Raw genomic sequence first — 22,870 nt, forward strand, 5'->3', positions numbered from 1 at the left:
TTCCACTGCAATTTGGATGCATGTCAATGTGCAAACACCTTTAGAGACAACATTCAAATGACACTGGATAAATGACAAATCTGCACATTATGCAAAGACATTTACCTGATCAGCCTAATTAGACCATTAACCAGGGAAATCCCACAACACTTTCCTCCCTGAAGCACACGTGTCCTGTCTTAAATCGTCAACTTTAAAAGGGCTAGAAAGTGTTTAGTGAATTGTGCTTCTTTCAGCCAATAATAAGGTCTGGGAGTTGACTACAGCAGACCATTCTCAAGTTTTTCTGTACCAGGATCCAGCTCCCTAAGTCTCTTACTTGTAAAGGTTCTAAACCGCCAAACAATAGAAGAAAAGGAATGAATTAACATTGAGCAAAAAAGCACACTTACTGTCCGTCCTTTGATCTGACGCTGTGCTCGTGGAAGATACTTTCTGCAGGGGGATGACAGGGCTGTCTTTCTCCTGTGACAGAGTCCACCAAGTCAGGTTCTTGATCTGGAACCAATCAAAACACACGTCACTGACTGCAGACCAACTGAATACCCTATACTGTAGATGACAGCTGTCACCCTCATTCAGTACATTTACAGGATACATATAAAGACAAGGGGAGGCGTGGTAGCTCAGACGGCAAGGGTGTCTAGCTCCTGACTGGAAGGTCCCCGGCTCAATCCCAGGAAGGGGCAAGTGATGTACTGTAGTTTGCTCTAATTCCTTCCAGATGGCTCCCAGGTCCACTCAGCCTGCTTTCCAAGTGAGTACCAGGGGTTAATCCTTCTGGGGGTAACAGGCTGGCTGGAGTGTGATGCTGACCACCTCACCTCCACCTCCAGTGCTGGATGGTTGAGAAAAACAGTGGCCTTGCCCCCCATTCTGAAAAGAGGACCTAACCTACCTATCTATATAAAGATAACATACTGTATGTTGAATATTATAAGACAGGTTACATTCTCTCTTATTGCACTTGAGTCCACTGCATTGATCATTTACCATTGAAGCTTCCTCACTCTGACCACAAGATCCAGCTGTCTGCTGCAAAGTACCAGTGGCTTCATTAATTTCAAAGCCAGAGATTTATGGTCATGTTCCCTATATACTGTTCACAGTGGTGAAAGATAGGAGGCTCTTTATTATGATATGTTGTTTTCCTTAAACAGAGCAGGGAGCTGCGTCGGTGTGCGTTGGCTACAAAGGAGCAGGTCAGGTTTAATTCCATGCTGAAATGCAGAAAGAGGAAACCCGGTGTTTTAGCAGTGACACACCTGAAGAAAGCTCAACAGCTGAAATGCTGTTTCTTCTTTCTGCCTTTGCATGTGGAGTTAAAGGGGAATTGCAGTCCCAAATTCTGGTTATTAAATCTCTAGAAGAAAATAAATTCATTGACGTTATAGATGGTGCTGCGCATACCTGGAAACTTTGTTTATTTTTTAATGTAAATTGGACGTTTTACACGTTATTGTGCACATTTTACTTTTATTGTGCTTTGAAATGCACTCATCAATGCTGACTCTTGGAAACACAATGTTTCGGCTGTGGAGCCGTCTTCGGGTTAACCTTTCTGAGCTCCTGCTGATTAAATCACCATGTTACCACAGAAGAAACACAAACCAAATTGGCTTCAACTTCAGAAAACCTACAGCTTATGAAAAAAAAACGAAACAAACAGGACTTCAGGTTAGTTTAAAGAAAGCCATGTTCCTCTCTCTGTTTTAGAACAGGGGCAGTGTCACCCCCCCAGCTCTTTCGCGTGACAGGCCTTCCCCTGTCAGTATGGTGATCCTGACACCCCACCTCTCCCGCAGCAGCAGCACTGACCTGCTCCTCGGAGGGAGGGGCGCTCAGCAGGCTGACCAGCACTGCCACGCCCGCAGTCAGAGCGCACAGGATGATGGCAAAGTGCAGGTAGTGGACGCTGCTCAGCACGGGGGGCCGGGGGTCCGGCACACCGCAGCGGGGGGGCGGGTACACGAACTCCATGATCATGCGCACCAGGCCGATCGCCAGCCCGACCATCAGCCCCCAGAATGCACCCTGCCACCGGAGAGAGAGAGAGAGAGACCTTGTCATTACAGGGTGAAGAGCGGATCTGATGCTTCCCATAATCCAATGTTTCCCAGCTCAAATCTAATGGCTAGTAATAATAAATAATTCCTTACACTTAAAAAACATGTTTCTGGACACTCCACTTAAAGCGCGCTACAGGTAATGGGGATCCCCTCCACCACCACCAGTGTGCAGCCCCACCTGGATGATGCACCAATACTCTCACCACACACCAGATCTCAGAGGGGAGGAGAATGGAGTAATGAAGCCAGTTCATAGATGGGGATTATTAGGAGGCCATGATTGGTAAAGGCCAATGGGATGTTTGGCCAGGGTGCCAGGGTTACACCCCTTCTCTTTTCAAGGGTTTTAGCCCATTCACACCAACAAGAAGAATGTGACACACAGCAGCTGTGAATTGAAGGTGTAATGTATTTGTGCTTTGTTAGACTGGGGTCACCAAGGTGTCACACAGACCCCGGTCACCAATCTACAAAGAAATATCTTCAGCAGCCAGTGTAATTCTTGTACAGAAGGCTGTTTGTTTCGTGTGCTTGTTTTCCCTTCAGCTTAAAAGAATGTTATCTGCACAGTTTGGCCAGCATGCAGACAGTTGAAGACAAAACAACAGCGGGAATCAAGTTAATCTGCAGAGCACACTTTGTCAGCAAATGTTCAAGCCATATTTTGTCAGATGCAATGAACAAGTACAGTAAAAGGCTCTTGTGATTACAGTACTCTGCCTGGCAGTAAGGCAGTAAAATACAAAGGAAAAAAAACTTTACCTAACTGCTCATGTGCAAGGAACAATATTTACAAAGGAAGATCGCAAATCATACAAAAAATAGCGAATACAGAATTCCCCAGTAACTGTTTTAAAAGGCCTAAATTAAACCCAACTGTGATACAGCACATGGACCAGGTGACACTACCCAGACAAAGACTGGGAACTAGACCAGACTGCTACCCCACGAGTGCCAGGTTACATACCTCAAGCTCCAGCCCTAACAACTTGCAGGATCTGCAACTCGACACAAAATGGCAGTAGGAGTAGGAGGAGACAAGGACAAAGTTGTGGATCCACAAATACAATTACACTGATAATACCAAATACACCAATGAGAATGCTCACTAATGATTCTAAATACAAATGCTAAATCAATGTCCTTTCCTTTACATGTGCTCTGGGATGATGGATGAAGTTAAACTTAGATGATGAAGATGAACAAGTGAATAGTGAATATAAAAGCCCCCGTAAGAGATCATGCGACAAGCCCTACCAACAGGCCTTCGTCACAGGTCTATTACCAGAAATATTCAAGTCCCTGCTTGCAACAGGTGCGTGAAAATATCTGCTTAATTACTTACTATTGCCTTTCTTGTTAGATCTACTACTATGAAGACATAACCACTTGAAATATTGACCAATTGAGATCAATTGTTGCCTCTCTCCAGATATCAACAGCGTGTCAATAAGAATTGACAAATAAGAAAAGAGACACTGCCCCGTCCTAAAAGTAAGGAACTTTGCTTCGTACATATATTCTGTTCATACCACTTTACTTAAACAGGGCTGATTTCTATAGACTGATTCAAGCACGGGGCTTAGAAATACAGCACTAGAATAAAAGAGAACTGCAGATGAAAACTGTTCTGTACTTCAGTGAATCTTCTCTTCCTTGAGATCCCCCTACCTGGAGGATATACATTGAATGTGCTGTACACAATTACAACAAGGTGCAGCTCCTGCAAGACAGTGGGGAGGCACTGAAAAGCAGCAGAGAATGTGCCTGCTTGTGTTATGATATTATTACTATACATAGCACAACCTGATTTCAGAGAATGAGCTCATCCCAAACAATCAACAAAGCTGTTTCTGACACCCTCACGCTTTGCCCTGCGGCTCTGTTCCTCTGGAAATGTCACAGGCTCTCCTATTTAAACAAATGGTAAGGAAATGTCTGCACGCCAGCGTTTCAACCTGATCTTTCGCAACTGTGTTCCGAGACCTGCTATATTTTAATAATCACGCATAACACCTTTCAGGCACGACACTGGAAAAAGCTTCATGCAATGATAATGAAAACAGATAAAAAGGGAAGAAATTGGCCCATTTCCATTGCGATACAGTAACGGTAGTGGGGTTGAGGCGAAGGAGGAACTCCAGTCTGTGTTGGGTTCCCTGTCCTTTGTTTGTAAAGAGAGTGTTGCTGTTTTCAGGAAGAAAAAACGAGGAATGCAAAAGGTGTTGAAAATGAAATAAAAATGCATCTGGTCAGCCAGGGTTAGCAAAGCTAAAAACAAACAGGTTGAAAATAGAAAGCAGAACCAACACATAATAACCTCACATAACTAAAGCCCATAACTCTGGCCCCTTGCTGATCAAAGGAATGCTACAAAAGCAGCAAGCTGTGAGGATTTCTGCCTAGCCTAACATCACAGGAAAATATTGCACAAATAGCATTGTTTGCTTTGTTAATTCAATCATTTCTTCCCAGGTCTTAATTGTTTGCTTTGAAAAAGGGTGCCAATAGCTCCTGTAGGACAGCAAACTAGCCCAAGATAAGGTAATAAACCCAAAAGAACCAACATTGGATGCTATATATAAGACCCTGCAGGTCAGATAGCTGGAAATAGGCCACTATGACATTTCATTTCAACGTAGATCACACACAGGCTTTTCAACACAGATCTGTCCGTACATGTTGCTTGTATAAAAATAAAAATGAATACATTAAAGAACAAAACCCTATTCAAAAGCTAGGGGGTTAAGCACAGGTAGAAGGTATTAGTCATTAAGAGGCAAGGGAAGAGGCTGACTTTTTAAGTGAGAGAAGATAATAGCTTCTCAGCACTAGGCATGGCCCTGAGGAACCACAGTCGTTCAGACTTTATGCATTTCATTAAACACTGGAGAAAGAAAACGATTTTCTTTGACTAATTGTGCACATGATTTGAGTGTTAGCAGGACGGCTTTGCTATGTGTCTTTATCAGTGAGAGGCTTTGTACAAGGCTTTGCTGGCTTAAAGCCCACAAAAATGCATCATTTTTGAACAAGAGAGATGTAATTATAGACTAGAAATGTCCACCCCTGGGGTGTTTAAGACAAGTTTTCAGATGTTGTGTTTAAGCTGGTGCTGCATTAGCTCATAGAGAAATGTGTTATAATTATAGCCCATCTTCATTGAACTAGTGTCCTAACTTTACCTAGTAATAACATATTAGAGGACACAACACATTATGTATTATATATGCGCATCTACTGTCATCTTCATCTTCTAGTTTGCAATAAAAGTACATTCACATAACATAAATTCCATTTGCCAGAGCATCTTTACAACAGTTGGAGGGCCAAGACTCCTCTGAGGCACGCTGAAAACTTTCTATAACACCAGAATCCCAAGAGTGTTTTGCAAGTACAGGTTTGTCAACAGAAATCACCTACATCAGAATCCCAAGCCTCTGTCAGGAGAATTAGGCAAATGTGATAACACACTTCAGCTGTGAGTTAGGGGGGAAATACCACCTGAGAGCATTCATCTAAACAAAGGCCTGGTGAGTCATCGAAAGCATCCTGGAATATTTTAATGAGCTTTAAAAATACTGGGTGTTGAACACAGCCAGCAAAATGAGAGCTTTAAGCTGCACACGAGTTTCAAGAAAGGATCACAACAAAAGCACACAGGAGAAACTGCTCTTATTTCTCATAAGGGGCGAACTGCATACACAGTACTAAGATGCCCAATCATACAATAACCACTATTTCACCAGCGTTCATGATGTTGACAAAGATCTGGACTTAAGCAAAATGTCTTGATGTTTTCATGTTATTTTTTTCCCCCAAAACACAGAACCAAATGAGAACAAACTCCACAACAAGGGGGGTTCAAGCTAGGGGCTAAATTGAACCGTTCTTACTCTGCAATTGTGAGCTTTTACACAGAGAAGGAGGAAAAACCACAGACAGCAATTCGTTGGTCAATTTACAGGCTCTTCCCAGCGAGAAGAAGGAAGACCTTCTGTTCAAATGCAAAACGTCACTGTCTGATTTTATCCTTAGCTGTAAATACAGTACTGAAGCAATCAGGACACTGCAAACAGTAAGTATGAGAAACAATGTCTGGAGTACTAGGGTATTCATGTCCCTGCACAAAGGGCAGTTTTAAGTGCTTATGCTTAAGTGTTGCTTATATCCTCAGTCTTAACCACCAGTAAGATGCTGTAAGTTGCTCTGAGTGGCCTTTAATTTCACAGAAATATGACTTTTTTGTTTACCAATCCGTCTTCTAATAACATAGATGGTGGCCAATGGTGGAAAATAAAACCTTGCCTTCTGTAGCCCATTGACCCCACCTCCTACATCACAGCTGGATTGTGATTCTTTGTCGTTCAGCACATCTGGTGAAGATGTGATATTTCCCTATCTTCAGCCGCCTCAGCTTTGTGCCTATTCAAGGGGGTCTAGCCCAGGGAAAGAGAGCATGGTCTCACCGCTTCATTGGTCCTCCTCCAGAAGACCGCCAGCACGAAGATGGCGGTGACAGGGGGGGCCAGGTAGCTGGTGACCGACTGGATGTAGACGTACAGCTGCCCGCTGTTGGCACTCTGAAGGATGGGGATCCACACCACACTGACTGCCACCAGGATCACGGTCACGATTCTGTGAGACACAGCACCTACCCTGAACACCACATCACCACAGTCTACTGCCTGACCACTGTGCCCTGATGTCACAGCAGTGGAACTCGTCGCTGGTCACTGAGCACTTCAGAGCGTGCCCCTTAGCACAAGTATTGCAGTGCACCTGAAGTCAATCTGCTATAATAAAACAGTCATATACACCCCTGACACTTCAAGGCCACACTTCTGATTGTTACACTATCTGTATAAGAAGTATACGTTGGCTTGCCTGATCACCACCATTGCATACCAACTAACTCGACACTTCTGCCCCAGTTTTGACCAGCTTGGGGTTTCACACACATCAGTAAAACCAGATTTGTGGGAGGCCTAAGAGTAAGAGGCTTAACTAATGGCATACTTGCAGAGAGCAGATGGAGCACTATAGAATCGATGGGTCAGATCTGATCCTAACTCACTGTATCCAAAAATACCCTACTGGCAGCTCACTAGGGTTCTTTAAGCTCAAACTCCCATCAGTGAGAGCTCCATCAGTCCTGTGAAGTGACAGTGCACGTTTAGGAGGAAGATGCAGATGGAACCTGAACGGAGTTGACAATTGGTTATTCGGACTTATATGCGTCTATAAAGGAAAACAGATGGTGATTGCAAATTGAACAGAACTAAACTTACAGCAATCAAGGAGCACAGATCAAAGCCTACTGTTGAGGTTTCCTGAAGTTAAAATAGTGCCGTACACTGCGCATCATGCATGAACAGGCGGCTCGGCCTCTATGGAGCCACTGTGTGTGGTGTGCACAGAGGAAAGGTAACACACAGCTGCCCCAGAGGGTCTCGCTCACCTCCCCACGAGCAGCAGCTCCTTCTCGCTGGCATGTTGCCGGAACTTCTTCCAGATGTCCATGGTGAAGAGCGTGCTGGAGCTGTTGAAGATGGAGGTGAGGGAGGACATGAGGGCCGCCATCATCACCGCGATCATCAGCCCGCGCAGGCCTGCCGCCGGGCAGGGAGGAGGAAGACCGCGGAGAGGAAGAACAGGGAGACGGCGGGTGAGGTCAAGAGGCCAAGGGACGGATCTTCACAGTAATCAGATATTTACCTAAATCCCTGAAGCCTTTTCCTTTTCGCCATTCAAAGCGCTCAGTGTTTTTTCCAGCGCTGAAGTTTCATCACCTGGTGCCCCTTTAAACTTGGCTTTGGCCAATTCTGTTTCCCAATTAAATGCACTAACATTCTCCTAATACAAAATAAGGAAGCTGCTTCTCACTATAACAGCAGAGCTGCTGAGTGTCTTGCCTCATCAGTCCCTCAAGCAGAATTTGCAGGGGATGCTGATCACCAAAACTTAGACGTGATTCAGTCTTCCAGCTGACAGATATACAGTATGAGCACATGGCTGAGTATTTATTATTGGCAGCCTCGGAATGAGCTGTTTAATAGACTTGTTTTCAGCAGAACAGATCCAATGTACAATCATCAGAACTGTGATATTTTAAACAATTATTGTTAATGATAATAAAACATCATATACTCAGAAGGCTATGAGTATGTTTTGCTACGTCCGAATCTAGTGAAGTCACCATGAGTGCCAATTGTATTTTAAAAGAGGTTATGTTTTTCGGAAAATAAAAATGGTAAACAAGAGTATACTAATCATCCTCAACCATGAAAAGTGGGGCAGGCCAAGAAAATGGGGATGAAACCTGATGACAAACATTGGAGCAGAGATTTTCTATGAGGCTGGATTACTGAGCATCTAAACAGCTGTAATAAACTGCTTTTATTTCAATATTCTAAATCTTGAGAAAGCAAGCAGCACCTCGTAGGATTAACATCAGGTGTTTCAGTAATTTTGAGACTGTCTCTGTTGTTGGAGCAGTAAAATTACCCATGATGCCATTGGACAGGCTTAGTTACCCATGATGCCATCTTGGACAGGCCTCGTTACCCATGATGCCATCTTGGACCAACAAAGTTACCCATGATGCCATCACAGATTGGCCTAGTTGCCCATAATGCCATCTTGGACCAACAATGTTGCCATGATGCCATCATAGACTGGCAGTTACCCATGATGTCATCTTGAAGGCCTTGGGGACAGCAGAGAAAGCCCTTACCGCTGGGCATTAGCTCGATGACCAGTTTGGGGAAGGCGATGTTGGAGCAGCCTACTTCTGCACCACAAACCTTGACACACTCCTCTGGATCCACACAGCCCACTGAGTCTGGAAGACACCACAAGTCAAAGCTTAGACTGATCGCCCATGATCACCTGACTGATCCCTGCCTTACCTGTTTAGAAGCTTTATTCTTTCACAAAGTAAGAGTGCCTGTTCTCAGTACGTGAACAAAGGTTAAAGTTGAGGTATTTTAGGGTAATTCTCTATGTTCTGATAGGATCATATAAACCAAATACTGTTTAAAGGAGAGCATTAAAGAAGCCAGTACCAATATGTTCTACATTTTATGGATTTTGCAGTAAGTGTATTGCAACTTTTTTTTTTGTTTGACAGAACAGTCCAGGAACATACAACCCTGAGCATCTTTTCTCCCAGTCTTAAGATATATATATATATTTATTTATTTATTGTGCGATTGAAAACACGCTTTACTCTACATTCCTTTGTTGGTTGTATTTTTCTTGCGTTGCGCTGGTAGCTGGGATTGTTACACCAGAAGCAAGCCACAATGACAAAAAGGAGTTAAAAATTAAAGGGACTTCATTGGAGGCGTCGAGACTGCTGACGTCGACTCTACACACACACACACTGACCCTTGGCTGTTTTTTTTCCCCTACGATCCGATCTCGGACCGTCACAACAAGTTTGATCTTCCACGAGGGGGGAGGAGGGTTTAAAAGTTAACAGCCTGTCGACCGAGCGCCTGTTCCCGAAGTTCGGAACTAAAACGACTGTTATTTTAGAAGGAGATTGATCACGCTCGGATGAGAAGCCTTTTCTTAGATTTTGTCTCTGGCGGGGGTAAAATCAAATGCATAAAACAATTTTATAAGACAGAAGAACGTGGCTACACGGCTTTAAATGTGAGCCTTTTACGCAGCGAAGTCAATATTTGACAGGAGCCAACAAGAATGTGTCAATCATCACATTCTTGTGAAATTATAGTCTTGGAACTCTTGGAAACTTTTTGCGTGTCTGTTTTTTCCTTGATTGGCATATGCCCTTGACCTCATTTTCCTAGGATGAGCTGTCGCATGAATAACGAAGGCGATACGACTGTAGACACAGTAGTCTAGGATCTCCTTCCTGCGCACACAGCGGCGCACTGCCCCGCGGGCACTGAGTCAGGAATGGGGGAGAGCTCTCCCTCGTCACGTGGTTAAGGTGTGGCGAGAGGCAGGGCCGGCGGCGCGGCCGACAGGGGCTTTGTGTCCGTACCTGTCCACATCATCGCTCCTCCCCGCCCCCTGATGCGAGACACGCACACTCTCCAGCCGGGGCAATGCGCTCAGATCGTTAACGCGGCGAGAACTGAAGCCGAACGCAGCAATACGCAGCTATGATTTGAACTCAAGCAAAAATAAACCGTAAAAAAAAGTTGGAATACCTGCGGCGTGAGAGGAAAAAAAAATCGGTCCAGCGTGTTTATTATAAAGAGAAAGGGAGACAGCCTGGAGAACACGTGTTCTTAAATATTTTGGACCAGATGGCAGGGATTATGCCTTTTTAAATATTGACCACTTGACACTTTTTTTTAACCATGTTTTTTTAAAGTGGAATACTCTCTTATTCTAAGAAAGTGGGGGGAAACAGAGGAGAACCCATTCTTGGTTTGATTTCAGAGAAACTGCCGGGGCTGTGAAAATGGCTCTTTCTCAGGTCCAGTGCTTGGACGACAACAACGTGAACTGGCGAGTGAACGAAGCCAAGCCCGAGTTCTTCTACAGCGAGGAGCAGAGACTGGCCCTGGAGGCTCTCCTGCACGGCGGACGCGAGGGTTTCCAAAAGGTGCTGGAGACGCACAACGTCCGCAAGTTTCTGTCCAACCCGGAGTTGGAGCGGCTCGCCAGCAATGTGCAGGACTACCAGCCCGGCGCGGAGAACGTGAAACAGGAAGGGGACGGCGAGGACGCAGCGGTGTCCCTGCAGTACTGGCCGGAGCGCTCGGACATTGACATTCCCGAGCTGGACATGGGCTGGCCGGACTGCGCGTCCTACCGAGGGGTGACCCGGGCCAATGTGTACACGCAGCCGCCCATGGAGGGGCAGACGCACATTAAAGAGGTGGTCAGGAAAATGATCGTCCAGGCGCAGAAGGTCTGTATATGTCAGCAGGGTTAGTGAACACAGCAGACGCGGTACAGTGGAAAGCACTGTGTACTTGCAATAATAATAATAATTATTATAAGTTGTTATTATTATGAACTAAAAAACGTATATTGTTTGGCATGAGCTTGTTTTCCAGCTGGCTTTTGGTCCTGTAGGTACCTTCACATTTACTGCCTGTGCAGCGCATCTACCTGAAACATAAGATATTGTTTCATTATAACTATGCTACATAAAACGGACATAAAAAATAGTCGCTCCTGTCCGCTCCATTTGTTTTTTGCAATTGATGTGACATTTGACTTTTGCGACTTCAAGAGAACGATTTCTCGTTCGCTATATTCTTTATCCAGGACCTATCCAACAGCTCTTTCAAAGCTACTCAGCTATCCCAGGGCTATGGAAATAACACTGTGCCTGTTAAGTCATTAGTTTAACTCGATCGCCTTGCCAAAATGAAACCCAAGAACGCACAGCGAGGCAGTCGATCACAGCACGGCCGTCTGATAGGGCCCAGACTAGCCCACACTGTGAGGCTTGCGCATCTACACAGTCCAAGCCTGGTCTTTTCATTTTAACCTTTGCGCACAATAGAGCTTTAAACCAGAATGGCCCATGTTTCATATGCCGGGGTATTCCACTGTTGTACTCATAGTGCTTACAATACATTTACATATCGCTAATTAGTAATTTCTCTTAAAAACTATTATGGTGTGGATTCATTTCAGGTCTTTTTCTGGCATTTTCAACTGCCCGAAAATCTTCTCTCATAATTTTGTGCTAGTGCTGCCAGCACAATTGCTGCAACCCTACTAGGAATTTTGATATAACTTTCCCTGATGCAAGAATGCAGATAGATTCTCCCATTGTTACTAACTACACAGCGTACAGTTTCTATGCTGCATATAAGAAGAACACAAACAAACATGTAGGTAATAAAATATCAAATAAATACACATTTTAACAGGTAGAGTAAATTAATTCTGTTGCAATCCAAGAATTCTCCATGGTTTAAAGCAAATATTGTGAATCAACAGCTGGCTTTCTGAAAGAGTACGTTCTGATATTTCTGGCCTCTAGGTTTTGCCTGCAGAAATTAAACAGAAAATTTGAAACCCACTGAAGCTCAGCAGGTGTGAGCCTGGTCAGTACCTGGATGGGAGTTCTAATGTCCCAGTACAGTGATGGGGACACTCTAGAGTAAAAAGGCACTGTCCTTTGGATGAGACGTAAAACCGAGGTCCTGACTCTCTGTGGTCATTAAAAATTACCCCGGTGTTCTGGCCAAATTTCCTATTGACCTTTACCAATCATGGCCTCCTAATAATCCCCATCTCTGAACTGGCTTCATCACTCAGCTCTTCTCCCCACTGAGAGCTGGTGTGTGGGGAGCGTTCTGGCGCACTATGGCTGCCATTGCATCATCTAGGGGGGGCTGCACATTGGTGGGGGTGGAGAGGAGTCCCCATTACCTGTAAAGCGCTTTGAGTGGATTGTCCAGAAAAGTGCTACAGTATATTGGTGTTAGGAATTATTATTATTAAAAGCGTAAGGGAGCCGGCAAAGGTATTCTCTCAAGGTTTATTTTTCAAGTGTGCTGCGTTCAGAAAATACAGTGAAAGGAAGGAACAAGCTGACTAAAATACACTTATAAAAGAATCTTCCACATACGGCACTGTTTCCTTCCTGGGCCAATAACTGGGTGATTCCCATTGAACAAAAGGGTGTGCAATTTGCCCCCAGTTTGTCCACAGGGGAGATCAGATTTCATATTAACCCATCTACTTCGTCCAAGAGAGGAAGCAGTGGGAAACTTTCTTCTAAAGACATTGTGTCTTCAACACCGACGATAAGAGAGATCACTTCATTGGCCATATAAAATTTCTGGTATTAGGGATGTGTTTTTCGCATACCCCAACTTGCTCTCCATGAGACACACAGACAGGGAGAGAAGCCTGGGGTCAGAGTGCAGGGTCAGCAATTTATACGGCGCCCCTGGAGCAGCTGGGATTAAGGGCCTTGCTCAGGTGCCCTATGGAGTAGGATTCCCCTGCCGGCCGTGGGATATGAACCGGCAACCTTCCAGCCACAGGCGCAGAGCCTTAGCCACAGAGCCACCACACCGCCCCGTTAATTGTAATAACTATTACAATTTAGGCGGTTCCTTTACTTCAGGCTAAAGTCTGAGTCAGTCTTTTTGGGGACTGCTTGGAAGAAAACGATCAATAGCTTAGTCATCATCTGCATTAAAAAAACAAGCAAAAAAACTTTCATGCTGGATCAGTAGTGCTAGATCATGCCAAGTTCGAAAGTGCCGATTCTCATTTTCTAGAGATGAGAAAATAAAATTTCTCATTTTAAAAGCCACTATACCCTATCTTTTCTTTAGAATATAAAAGGCCCAGGTCATTTAAATAGGGCCAGTGTTTAAACATTTCATTCAGGAAGTGTGACGCAGCGATACTGTTTCTCTGGCAGGTGGTCGCAGTTGTGATGGACATGTTCACAGATGTGGACATTTTTAAAGACCTTCTGGACGCCAGTTTTAAGAGGAAGGTGCCCGTGTACATCATCCTGGAGAGCACTGGGGTGCAGCACTTCCTCGAGATGTGCGAGAGGGCCCGGATGCACAGGGGGCACCTCAAGGTGAGCGACACTCCGTTCCTGCTGTCCCACCTTCTAGCGTCTGGTGCAGGAGACTTTAATCTCCTCGGCAGACTCTCACGGGTTCCTTTCTTTGAGCAAAGGGGGGGATTCACATCGTGTTTGAAAAAGAGAGAAAATGTTTTGTATGAATCATATTAGACTGATAAAATCACAATGCTGGTTCCGCACACGCACATTCCCAGCAGGCCTCAGACGAAGAGAACCGAAGAAATTCTTGGGGAAAGCTAAAAAAAATAATTAGGCAGGTTATTGTGTACTAATGCTGTTAACGTCAGCATGAATGTGTAATATTGTAAGGTCAGACGTAAAACCCAGTCCCACGCATGAGAAATGAAGTCGCCCCCCGACGCCGCCTCAGTAGAACTTCACCGCCTCTCCACTGGCCAGCTAAGAGACGCCTTGAGGTTTCTTTGTTTCTAAAAACCAGAGGTGGAAGACAGGCCGATCGATCACCTCCTTCCATATTCCTGCAATATGTCCAGCCCCGAGCCACGGAGAGCTGCTGAGGCCCGGAACTGTCACACTGCTCCAACTCCCATATACAAACGTGGTGTTTTCTAGCTTCAGAAATCGGAAAAGGCCCAGGGCCCTCGCAGACAGCTTGTGCCATAGCCTTTCAAGTTATCTGTGGGACAGCGTGACCGCCCCCCCCCCCCTCTTCTCCTTTGTTTTAAAAAAACCAGAGCAGGGGCGGAGGTGCACATTCCAGAAATTCCTGTCCTGCAGATGGTAATCCAGGCCCTTTCCTCTGGCTCTATTTTACCGTACAATCTGTAGATTATACCGATGATATCTCAGGAGTGCTAACAGCACAAAGTGTGAGCGGAGACTGACAATAAACCACTCGGAGACTGACAATAAACCACTCGCAAATGAAGCTGGGCACTCAAAGAGAAAACTTTTTTTTTTTTTGCACAGTCCCACTGACACTCAGATGGCTGTAGGCAGGGCCTGCTGACATGCCGACGAGAGTGGATAGACTTTAATTTTGTTGCAGTGTCGGTTTTGGCAGTGTGTCTCGCCCTCCCTCCCCCACGGATATAAAGGGAGGGGCAGGGGGGGTCTCCACCCTGCTGCCACCCCTCCTGAGCCAGATCTGCCCCTGGGCAAAAGGACCCGTGTGCAGGCCTGCCGTTTCCAAAAGCCTACTGATCTCTCCTGCCCCTGGAGCATGACTGCCTCAAACCCATTATCACAGATGACAAATCCTGTGCAGGCAGCACGAATGCTATAGTTGGAGGTGAAACATTCCTTTTCAAGCCTTCCTTTCCGCCATTAGTAATGTCTGTGGTGATCCGCGGGGCACTTGAAAAGGAGCCGTAGAAGAGGCGGTTGTGGATTTCTGGGATTATCTTAATCTAAGGCATGCTGGGAACGCGCGACAGCGGAACCGGGAATAGAGAAATCTCGAAATCTGTTTTCCGTCATTTTCACCTACGTCGTGATTTTATCAGTGCCTGCATCTCAAGCACAGGAATGCCTGGACTCTTACACAGAACCCTGAAGCGATGAACAGGATAGACAAGCTGAAATATGGCAACCAAAAAGCAGCTCACATCTTGAATGAAAATCTTTGTTTCATAAACCATGTTTCCACGGGCTACAGACCCCAGTCGCTGCCCACACTGACTCCAAACTCTATGCCAGCCAAGACAAACACATTAGCGGACTAATTGTATCCCCTTTTCCTCATTGAGTGTTAATCAGAGCCACACGCTCAACAACCTAAACAAACCTCCAGTTCTATTTCAGAGAAGCTCATATTACTATTTGCCCTTCTGGTCCACTCTGATTTCTGGGGACTTGGTTAAGAAGATCAACGTCACTCATCATGTCCTCGGTACTTTTCCTTGTCATGAAGTGGTTTCCAAAGTTGAATGTTTAAATATTATTCGGGACGTTTTTCCCACCATAAAGTGGTGGTGGTTGATACAGAAAAGTAGATTTTCATTTCCTGGAAACGCAATTTGGATTTTGTTTTTATAGCAAAAGATTTTTATCCTGCGAACATTACGTAAAGAAAAAGACGTGGTTTTCTCTTCCTGCTGCTGTTTTAAATCTGATGAACAACAGAGAGCACGGAACGAACATACCACAATTCAGCCCTATTCAACGGCCCGCGTACTAACATTTTATTTTACTCATCGGGGGCAAATGTCACCATTTCATGAGTGAAAATACCCAATGCCGCTCTGATCTTTTTGGTTCAGGAGGCTGGTCTGTTGGTGGAAAATCTAGCCAGGTTTGGGTCATCATTGATGTGTTTCAACATGATATATCTTTTGCTGTTTATTTTCCCCAGAATCTGCGAGTGCGCACCATCGCCGGGACAGAGTTCTACACCCACTCGTCTAAGAAAGTGTGCGGGGTGTTGAGCCAGAAGTTCATGTTTGTTGATGGAGACCGGGCTGTGTCTGGATCTTATAGGTGGGTTGGGGAAAGGGGGTTGAGCAGATCTTGAAATCTGCAGCGCAGGTTCGGAAAGACACATCTGGACGTCCGCTAACAAGTAGGCTCCCTTTCTAAAATGACCAATCCGCGTGAGGTTTCACATAACTGTGTTGTACTGTAAAGCTTTCTTATTCCTTCTGAAATAACTGGATCTGAATCCTATAGCTGTATTATAATACAGATTCTTTAGGACCCAAGACGAGCCAGATTTGGCATTTTTCTAAAAACTGTGAACCAGTCAGGGCTGTATAAATAACAGACACAAACAAAAGCATTATTACAGACATGGATGCATATTAATCACTTATTTGTATTATCAAATTGTTTTTGTCCTGACAATGTGCGTACTTTTGTGTTGGGAAGAAAACCCCATTTTTGTGCATGATTCTTTGTCATCACTACAGCACGGTAGTTGCGGATCTCCAGAAGGTTTCTCCTGAAAAAGGCATAATAGTACTTAAAACATCCAGAATGGGGTGTACATTAGTCACATTGAAAATTCTCAGAAATGTTGTCTGCACAGCTGGATAGAAGATCCTGAACCTGTACATAATCTAATCCGAGACGGTTCTGTCAAAAGGCATGCAATTCTTTGCCAGTGAGGCATGGTGTGACTTAACAAAAACACACAAAGATAAGTATAATAAGAATCGGGTCTCCTAAATGGCTCATCTAGCGAAGTTGCTTGCCTAGGGAAAGATGAGCTCTGTGATCAGGGGTTCAAGTCTGGGTCATGTAACTCGCCGGCAGTGACAGATTGCCCAAGCGGTGGCGCACAATTTGCTAAGCAGCACCAAGGGCAGCAGCCAGGGTGCTCTCAGTGGCACGCCCCCCCTGCAGGCCCCTAGGCGCAAGCATGCTAGATGTGCTGTCGAGGAGGGAATCTCCTCTCCTCCAGTTGGCACTGAGCCTCTTTTACAGGGCGGTGCTGTGAGGCGTAGAAAGGGGAGGGGCTCGGAGGTGGGTGTGTCCAAAGGCCTGCCCGCCCTCCCTCGTTGTGTGTGGTCACGAGTTTCGTAGCCGCAAACCGAGACGTGACGGGATGAAGCACGCAATTGGCCATTCCGAAAACTGGGCCGAAATATCGGGCAGCTCGGGATTTGTACGCACAATATGAATAACGTTTGGTTTCTTTTCTAGTTTCACGTGGACAGCTTCCCGCCTGGACAGAAACCTCATCACGATGCTGACGGGACAAGCCGTGGAGACGTACGACAAGCAGTTCCGGGATCTCTACCTGCTGTCCAGAGGGGTCGACCTCGGGACGATCCCTCTGGAGGACGAGCCCGAGCCCGAGCCCCTCCCGCAGTCCTTGCCCCCTCCTCCGCCCTCAGCCGCGTTGGCACGGAAACTGATCAACCCTAAGTACGCGCTGGTGAGCTCTGGCGCAGTGGAGACGGGGAGTGGGACGTCCTCGGGTAAAAACAGCATGAAGAACAGCGGCAACAACAATCCCCTGGTGAAGAATGTCAAACCCCCACCAGAGCCAGTGGAGGCTCCCCCCATCCACCCGGGCCTCCTTAACCTGGAACGGGTCAACATGATTGCCTACCTGCCCACCTGGCCTGAGCCTGACCCACCCAGCGACGTCATCGGCTTCATCAACATCCGGGACACTAACAAGCCCATGCAGGCGCACCTCATGCGTTCCGAACTGTTTGAAACCTCGCAGGCCATCCGGTTCAAGATGCCTTTCACACCGCCCGAAGAAACGCTGCCTGAGAAGGCTACCCTTCGTCAGAAGCCGGACACCACCCCTGCTCAGCCCAGCACGGCTCCAAAACTGCAGGTAACGGAGCCCCAGCCCCAGAGCACTCAGGACACACCAGCAGAAAGGTCAGAACCTCAACGTGACACAGTGACATCGGAGAACGACCAAGGAAAGGTGGACATTCCTCTTCCGCCTGTCCCCAAGCCCAGAACAATTCAGCTGGTGATCAAGAACGACAGCAATAAGGACACACCTGAGATCATCAGCATTGTGACCAAGCCAAGCAAAGACCCCACATCAACAACCGAACCGCAAGACGGCCAGAGCCAGACTCAACATTCCAACCTGGACAATCACATGGATCTCTCCAAGGACACATCCAGTGCACATACAAATCATCACAGAGAATCATCGCCAGAGAGTGGGGAGAACACAGATGCAACAGGCAGCACTAAAGAAGACATTAGTGAGAAGGATAGCAAAGGGCAACCCAATGTCCAACTTCCCAGGTTAGATTCAAATGTCTCCTCAGCATCAGAAGAGTATTTTGAATGCTGTGATTCTGAGAACACCGAGTCAAGGTTGGACCTCATTGCCAATGGCTTGGACTGCATACATTCAGGATCAGGGCGTCTTGGGGACCACAGGCACCCCAACACACCCAACTGCATGGCCCGGCTCTCCCAGTCACTGGTTGATCTGAGGCCCGAATCCCACCAGCATGCAGAAAAGAAAGAGTTGCAGAACAGCAAAGCTCTGGAGGACATCCGCAAGGTTTTGGAGAAAACCCAAAAACAAGCAATCCGGGGCCCACATTACAGCGATGGAAGAAAGGTGAGCACATGGTTTGACAGCAAGCAAAATGCACAGAATAGGTGATTATAAGTATTGGAGTGTAAATTTCTATTAGATTCACCTGTTGTTTCTGATGTGTTACAGTAATTTCATTGTCAGATACTGTATATCGTTTTAACTATGCATGAATTACAGGGTGCATGGAACTCTGTTATAATCTTAATGGTGCCAGAAACTATTTTATAGGTGGAAAGACCCACAAAAAGCCTGCAATAAAATGTGGCTATAAGGATGACCAGGAAAATGATCCCAGTATTCTCTCTGTAGAGGCTAAATCAGATGAAAATGTCTCGGTATCTTTCTGATCAGGACTAGAATCGATTACATAAAATAATAAAAGTGATGTTTCATAATGTTTCCTGGAACTATCCAAGTTGTGCTCCACACCTGAAAGATCGCTCAGTCATGAAGCCCCTCAGGCTGATATTGTTCTCAGGACAGATGCACGTCTAACGAGAGCTGCCTCCCACCTCATACCGAAAGAGCACAACCATCTCCCTGATTGTATAACCGTCACTAATTCACACTACCTGCCACCTATACACAAAGGCAGTGAGGTCTGCCTGCCTGAAAGGTACTGGTTTGGTGTCAGTGTGCTGTGATCTCATTTACCCAATGCAAAGATAACTGCTTCTTCGCTTCCCTATAGAATGGCTCTCCCTGTACAACGACTGCCTGAGTGAGTGCAGACAGCAGAGCCATTCTATAGGGAAAGGAAGAAGCAGTTATCTTTGCATTGTGTAAAGAGCAGTCTAGGAGCTGAGGCGCAGTGTCTTACCTGGGTAGAGGGCTCTGCTTATCATCCCGGGCAAGATTATAAAGATCATGGGCAGCATCTTGAGATAACTGGCCAGAATTGACCCTCCCTTAGCATGGCTGAGATTCTTGGCAGATAGGGACCTTTGGACAATCACCTATGAGGAAACAGGCACAGTCACTAAGGAGAACATCCCTCACAGAGATGTGATGACACACCCCACCTAAACCTCACACGGTTGCCACAAGCCTAGAGCTATCTAAGCTGTAGAAACTCTTGAGGCCCTAATAAACCTTTTGAAATTAAAATCCTGTAACAATACTCCGATACCAACCAGGTCGGGACCTTTCATAAAGGATTAATCTATATCCAATTTGGTTGTATGTTTGGTTTACCTGACAGGCTTATCAAAAAAGCCGTTTTCTTCGCATTTAAAATGAATTAATTATACTTTTAATTGCAGAGAAAACAAAGCTATTCTGCAGTACGCAGGCATAATACAGAATGCACACGTTCGCAGGTACAGAATTTGAAACGACTGATCCTGCAGGGGGGACACACACGCCCATGTGGCGTGAAGCCCCGGAGATTAACCAAGCCCGCTTGTTCTGCTCTTCCACAGCTGTATCAGGTGACGTCCCGGTCTCCCGTCGGCACTGTCCGCACGGAGAGGGACAGCCAGCCGCGGGGACCCGTGAAAGTGGTGATCGCCAAGCCGGGCTGCTACCACCGACCCGCCAAGGCGGCGGCGCCAGTCATCGGGGGACACAAGTACTGGCACAGCAAGACGGGCCCCGGCCACCTGTCCCCTCAGGGACGCAGCGCTCCCAACGGGCTACCCTCGAGTCAGGCGGACAGCTCCCGGACTCCCTTTGGCATCTCCTTGGCCAAGCTCGCTCAGATTAAACACCTGCGGGGCCGGATCCCTGGGGGCACTCTGGGCACCTTGCAGAAGAAAGCAGCACTGGGACATAAAGGAGTTGTCTAGCAGCAGCATGGGACCCCTCTCCCGTATTGTTGTCCCAGAACAGAGGGCTGTTTCATGTTCGGGGAACTCCCTTTTCAACGTGCAACTTTTCGGTTTAGGCGATTTCTCGAGTTGCCTGGTTTTCATTGGGCCGTTTCTCCCCCCCCCCGGGGCAGTGTTTTTGCCCTTGTTCTTGCCACAGGGCTGCGGCGGGGTGGGTCAGGGTGCCGGGCTGAGGAAGTGCCAGCCCAAGTGCAGGGACCGACCGGGGGCGGCGTCTCTACCGTGAAAGCGCGTGGAAGGAGGGGCACTTGCCTGGTCGGTGCACCAGTACCACGTGGCAAGAATGGTGAGGCCGAACGTCATGCCGGTCCAGGGCAAGTCGCCGGCCACAGGGTCGCGGAACAGGTGCATGGCATCGGCCCGCGGCAGGTGGCACGTGGTGTTGGGGATGATCTTGGAGGGCACTGCCCTGAGGTAGACCTCTTCCAGGTTATGGTAGCCTCCGATTTTGTTGAAAGCTGCCGGTCAATAACATGAGAATGTTAAAACGCCGGATGATGGACATTTGAGCGACGGGAGGAACGTGTGGGTAATGCGGACCTTGGGTTTTTGTTAAGACGAGGACGAATGGTGGAAATACACGAATCTGTTACAAGACCATCTCAGCCTCAAGCTGTCACTCCAATTCTCATTCTGACCTCTCGACAGCAGAGTCTTTTGTACTCATCACTCTTCCTGTTTATTATGTTTGAAAGCTACCCTTCCTCGGTTTGCAGTGTCGAGATCAAAGTCTAAGGAAAGGTGCACGATCTTTCATCTCTTGCTTATTCACTAAGCAAACGGTTTCTTGTTGATTCAAGGTTTATCGTGGTGTTAAGTGCACTTTGCCTACAGGAGAAAATGAAAAATAATGCCTAGAAAATCGCCTATGCAGGGCACAGAAAGCGAAAGGCATGGGGATCTGCAATCTCTACCTGATTCTGAGTGGCAATATCAGGGAATATCGAACGTAGTGTTTGTTTTTTAGACAACCTGACATATCTGGCAATTAACAATGCAGAAAGTGCATGAAGGCTCGACCTCTCCTGTTCTAGATCACTCAGGACCAGCAGTATTTAAGTACTTTCTTTTACCTTAATCGCACAGAGCCTTTCCTTATGTCCTGCAAGACGATTGCCCTGCCCACGTGATCAATACCTGTGCCCACAGAGCTGTTGAAAATGACTGCTGGTTGAAGTGGTCAACATGCTTCCTGCGAAATTTGCTGATGAGGTGCACTCTGTTACCTCAATCTGCCCGTCAGTCCCCCCCTCATTGCAGTTTTACTTACGCTGTTTGAAAGTGTTTAAGCACAGCTGTTCTCAGCTTCTTCCCCGGTGGCTACAAACAATCCAGTTCTTATTTGTTACGCGGCAAAGCATTTGGTAAATCAGTTGTTCCCAACCCGTGGTTCCCCTCTGGTCCTTAAAGCTACTCCCGGGTGTCCACAAAAAAGATAACTGAGGTGGAATCAGATTTAAGACTAAAATGGTCACTGGCCCAACTTGACATCCCTTCTCGAAGTCAACAAAACCTCACCATCCCTCTCATTAGTTACTGAATATACATAGCGTTCACACACAGACAGCACCGTGCGTCACAGACAGCTGTTGAGCAATAAGAATTTCGCCTACTTTGAGGGTCGTGCTTTACAAAAAGTTTCCATCTATTATGCAGCATAAAAAAAAACACGATTAGTAGCTTATGGTGGTCGTGAAAATGTTTGAAACTTGAACAGGGGTCCACGTGCTGAAAAAGGTTGGGACCCACCAGTTTAAATAAACGAAAGTCTGCTTTCGAGTCGCCTATTAGACCTGGATTAAATCAGAACTTCAGCTCACACACCAGCTGAGGCTGCAAGACGCCAGCTTTCTTTTAGCTAGAGGCTTATTGTCTCTATGCACTAGCAGGTCGAGAATTTGCAGTCTGCAGAGGTGAAGGTTGAGAGTTTGATTTAATCTGGGTCTTACTGGAGCGAAATAATAAGAGCAGAACACTCAAAAACACTCAGGGATAAAAACGAAAACCTGGAGTATTTGTGGCCGCCGAGAGCTAACGTACAAAACCGCTGCTTTTCAGGGTACTGAGGGAGTCCATGCTCCTGGAGGACAAACCTGGCTGGGCTGTGCTCAGGTTGGCTTATGATGTGGGACCTCCCACTTCCCAGTGTCTCATGGCAGGAACCTCTGTCATTGCACAAGGGTGTGTCTTCCACAAAGTCCTGTGACCTAGATAAGCTGCTAAACTCAGACACACCTCAGTCAAGCTTCCCAGGCTTCAGTGATGCCAGGCAACAGTCTGTTTACTGGTTTGGGTTTGGTGTGGAATAAAAAAATAAAATAGAGATGTTTAAATTAAAGACTTTTTCTAATAAAACGTGTTTCGATCCTTTGTGTTAATAGAAAGGGACTAAAGTATGAGGAGGCGAATGTGACGGTTTTAAGGT

The 22,870-nt window shown here is 46.3% G+C and overlaps 2 protein-coding genes across 2 annotated transcripts in view; one reads left to right on the forward strand and one right to left on the reverse strand.

Moving 5' to 3' along the window:
• slc5a10 (solute carrier family 5 member 10) overlaps positions 1–22,870 on the reverse strand; it is a 40,351-nt gene that overhangs the window by 1,550 nt on the left and 15,931 nt on the right. The window contains exons 8-14 of the mRNA XM_088612688.1: positions 20,698–20,903; positions 19,437–19,572; positions 8,806–8,913; positions 7,531–7,681; positions 6,539–6,707; positions 1,819–2,034; positions 393–498 (exon numbers count right to left, since the gene is read on the reverse strand). Of these exons, the coding sequence (XP_088468814.1) occupies positions 393–498; positions 1,819–2,034; positions 6,539–6,707; positions 7,531–7,681; positions 8,806–8,913; positions 19,437–19,572; positions 20,698–20,903 (1,092 nt within the window). The remainder of the gene's footprint in view (positions 1–392; positions 499–1,818; positions 2,035–6,538; positions 6,708–7,530; positions 7,682–8,805; positions 8,914–19,436; positions 19,573–20,697; positions 20,904–22,870) is intronic.
• sack1ga (scaffolding CK1 anchoring protein Ga) lies at positions 10,067–22,800 on the forward strand. The gene is made up of 5 exons (XM_088612686.1): positions 10,067–10,965; positions 13,453–13,620; positions 15,944–16,068; positions 17,233–18,637; positions 20,038–22,800. Exons 1-5 carry the CDS (start codon positions 10,513–10,515, stop codon positions 20,401–20,403), a joined length of 2,517 nt encoding a protein of 838 aa, XP_088468812.1. The 5' UTR covers positions 10,067–10,512; the 3' UTR covers positions 20,404–22,800.

This window comes from Lepisosteus platostomus, chromosome 19 (assembly GCF_059453375.1).
Source record: "Lepisosteus platostomus isolate fLepPlt1 chromosome 19, fLepPlt1.hap1, whole genome shotgun sequence".
Lineage (NCBI taxonomy): Eukaryota > Metazoa > Chordata > Actinopteri > Semionotiformes > Lepisosteidae > Lepisosteus > Lepisosteus platostomus.

Bases quoted from the DNA above. Each gene is read 5' to 3' on its own strand.
- sack1ga (XM_088612686.1), top strand. From the start codon at position 10,513: ATGGCTCTTTCTCAGGTCCAGTGCTTGGACGACAACAACGTGAACTGG. The intron at 16,069-17,232 runs GTGGGTTGGGGA...TTTCTTTTCTAG, and splicing joins GCTGTGTCTGGATCTTATAG to TTTCACGTGGACAGCTTCCC. The intron at 18,638-20,037 runs GTGAGCACATGG...GCTCTTCCACAG, and splicing joins ATTACAGCGATGGAAGAAAG to CTGTATCAGGTGACGTCCCG.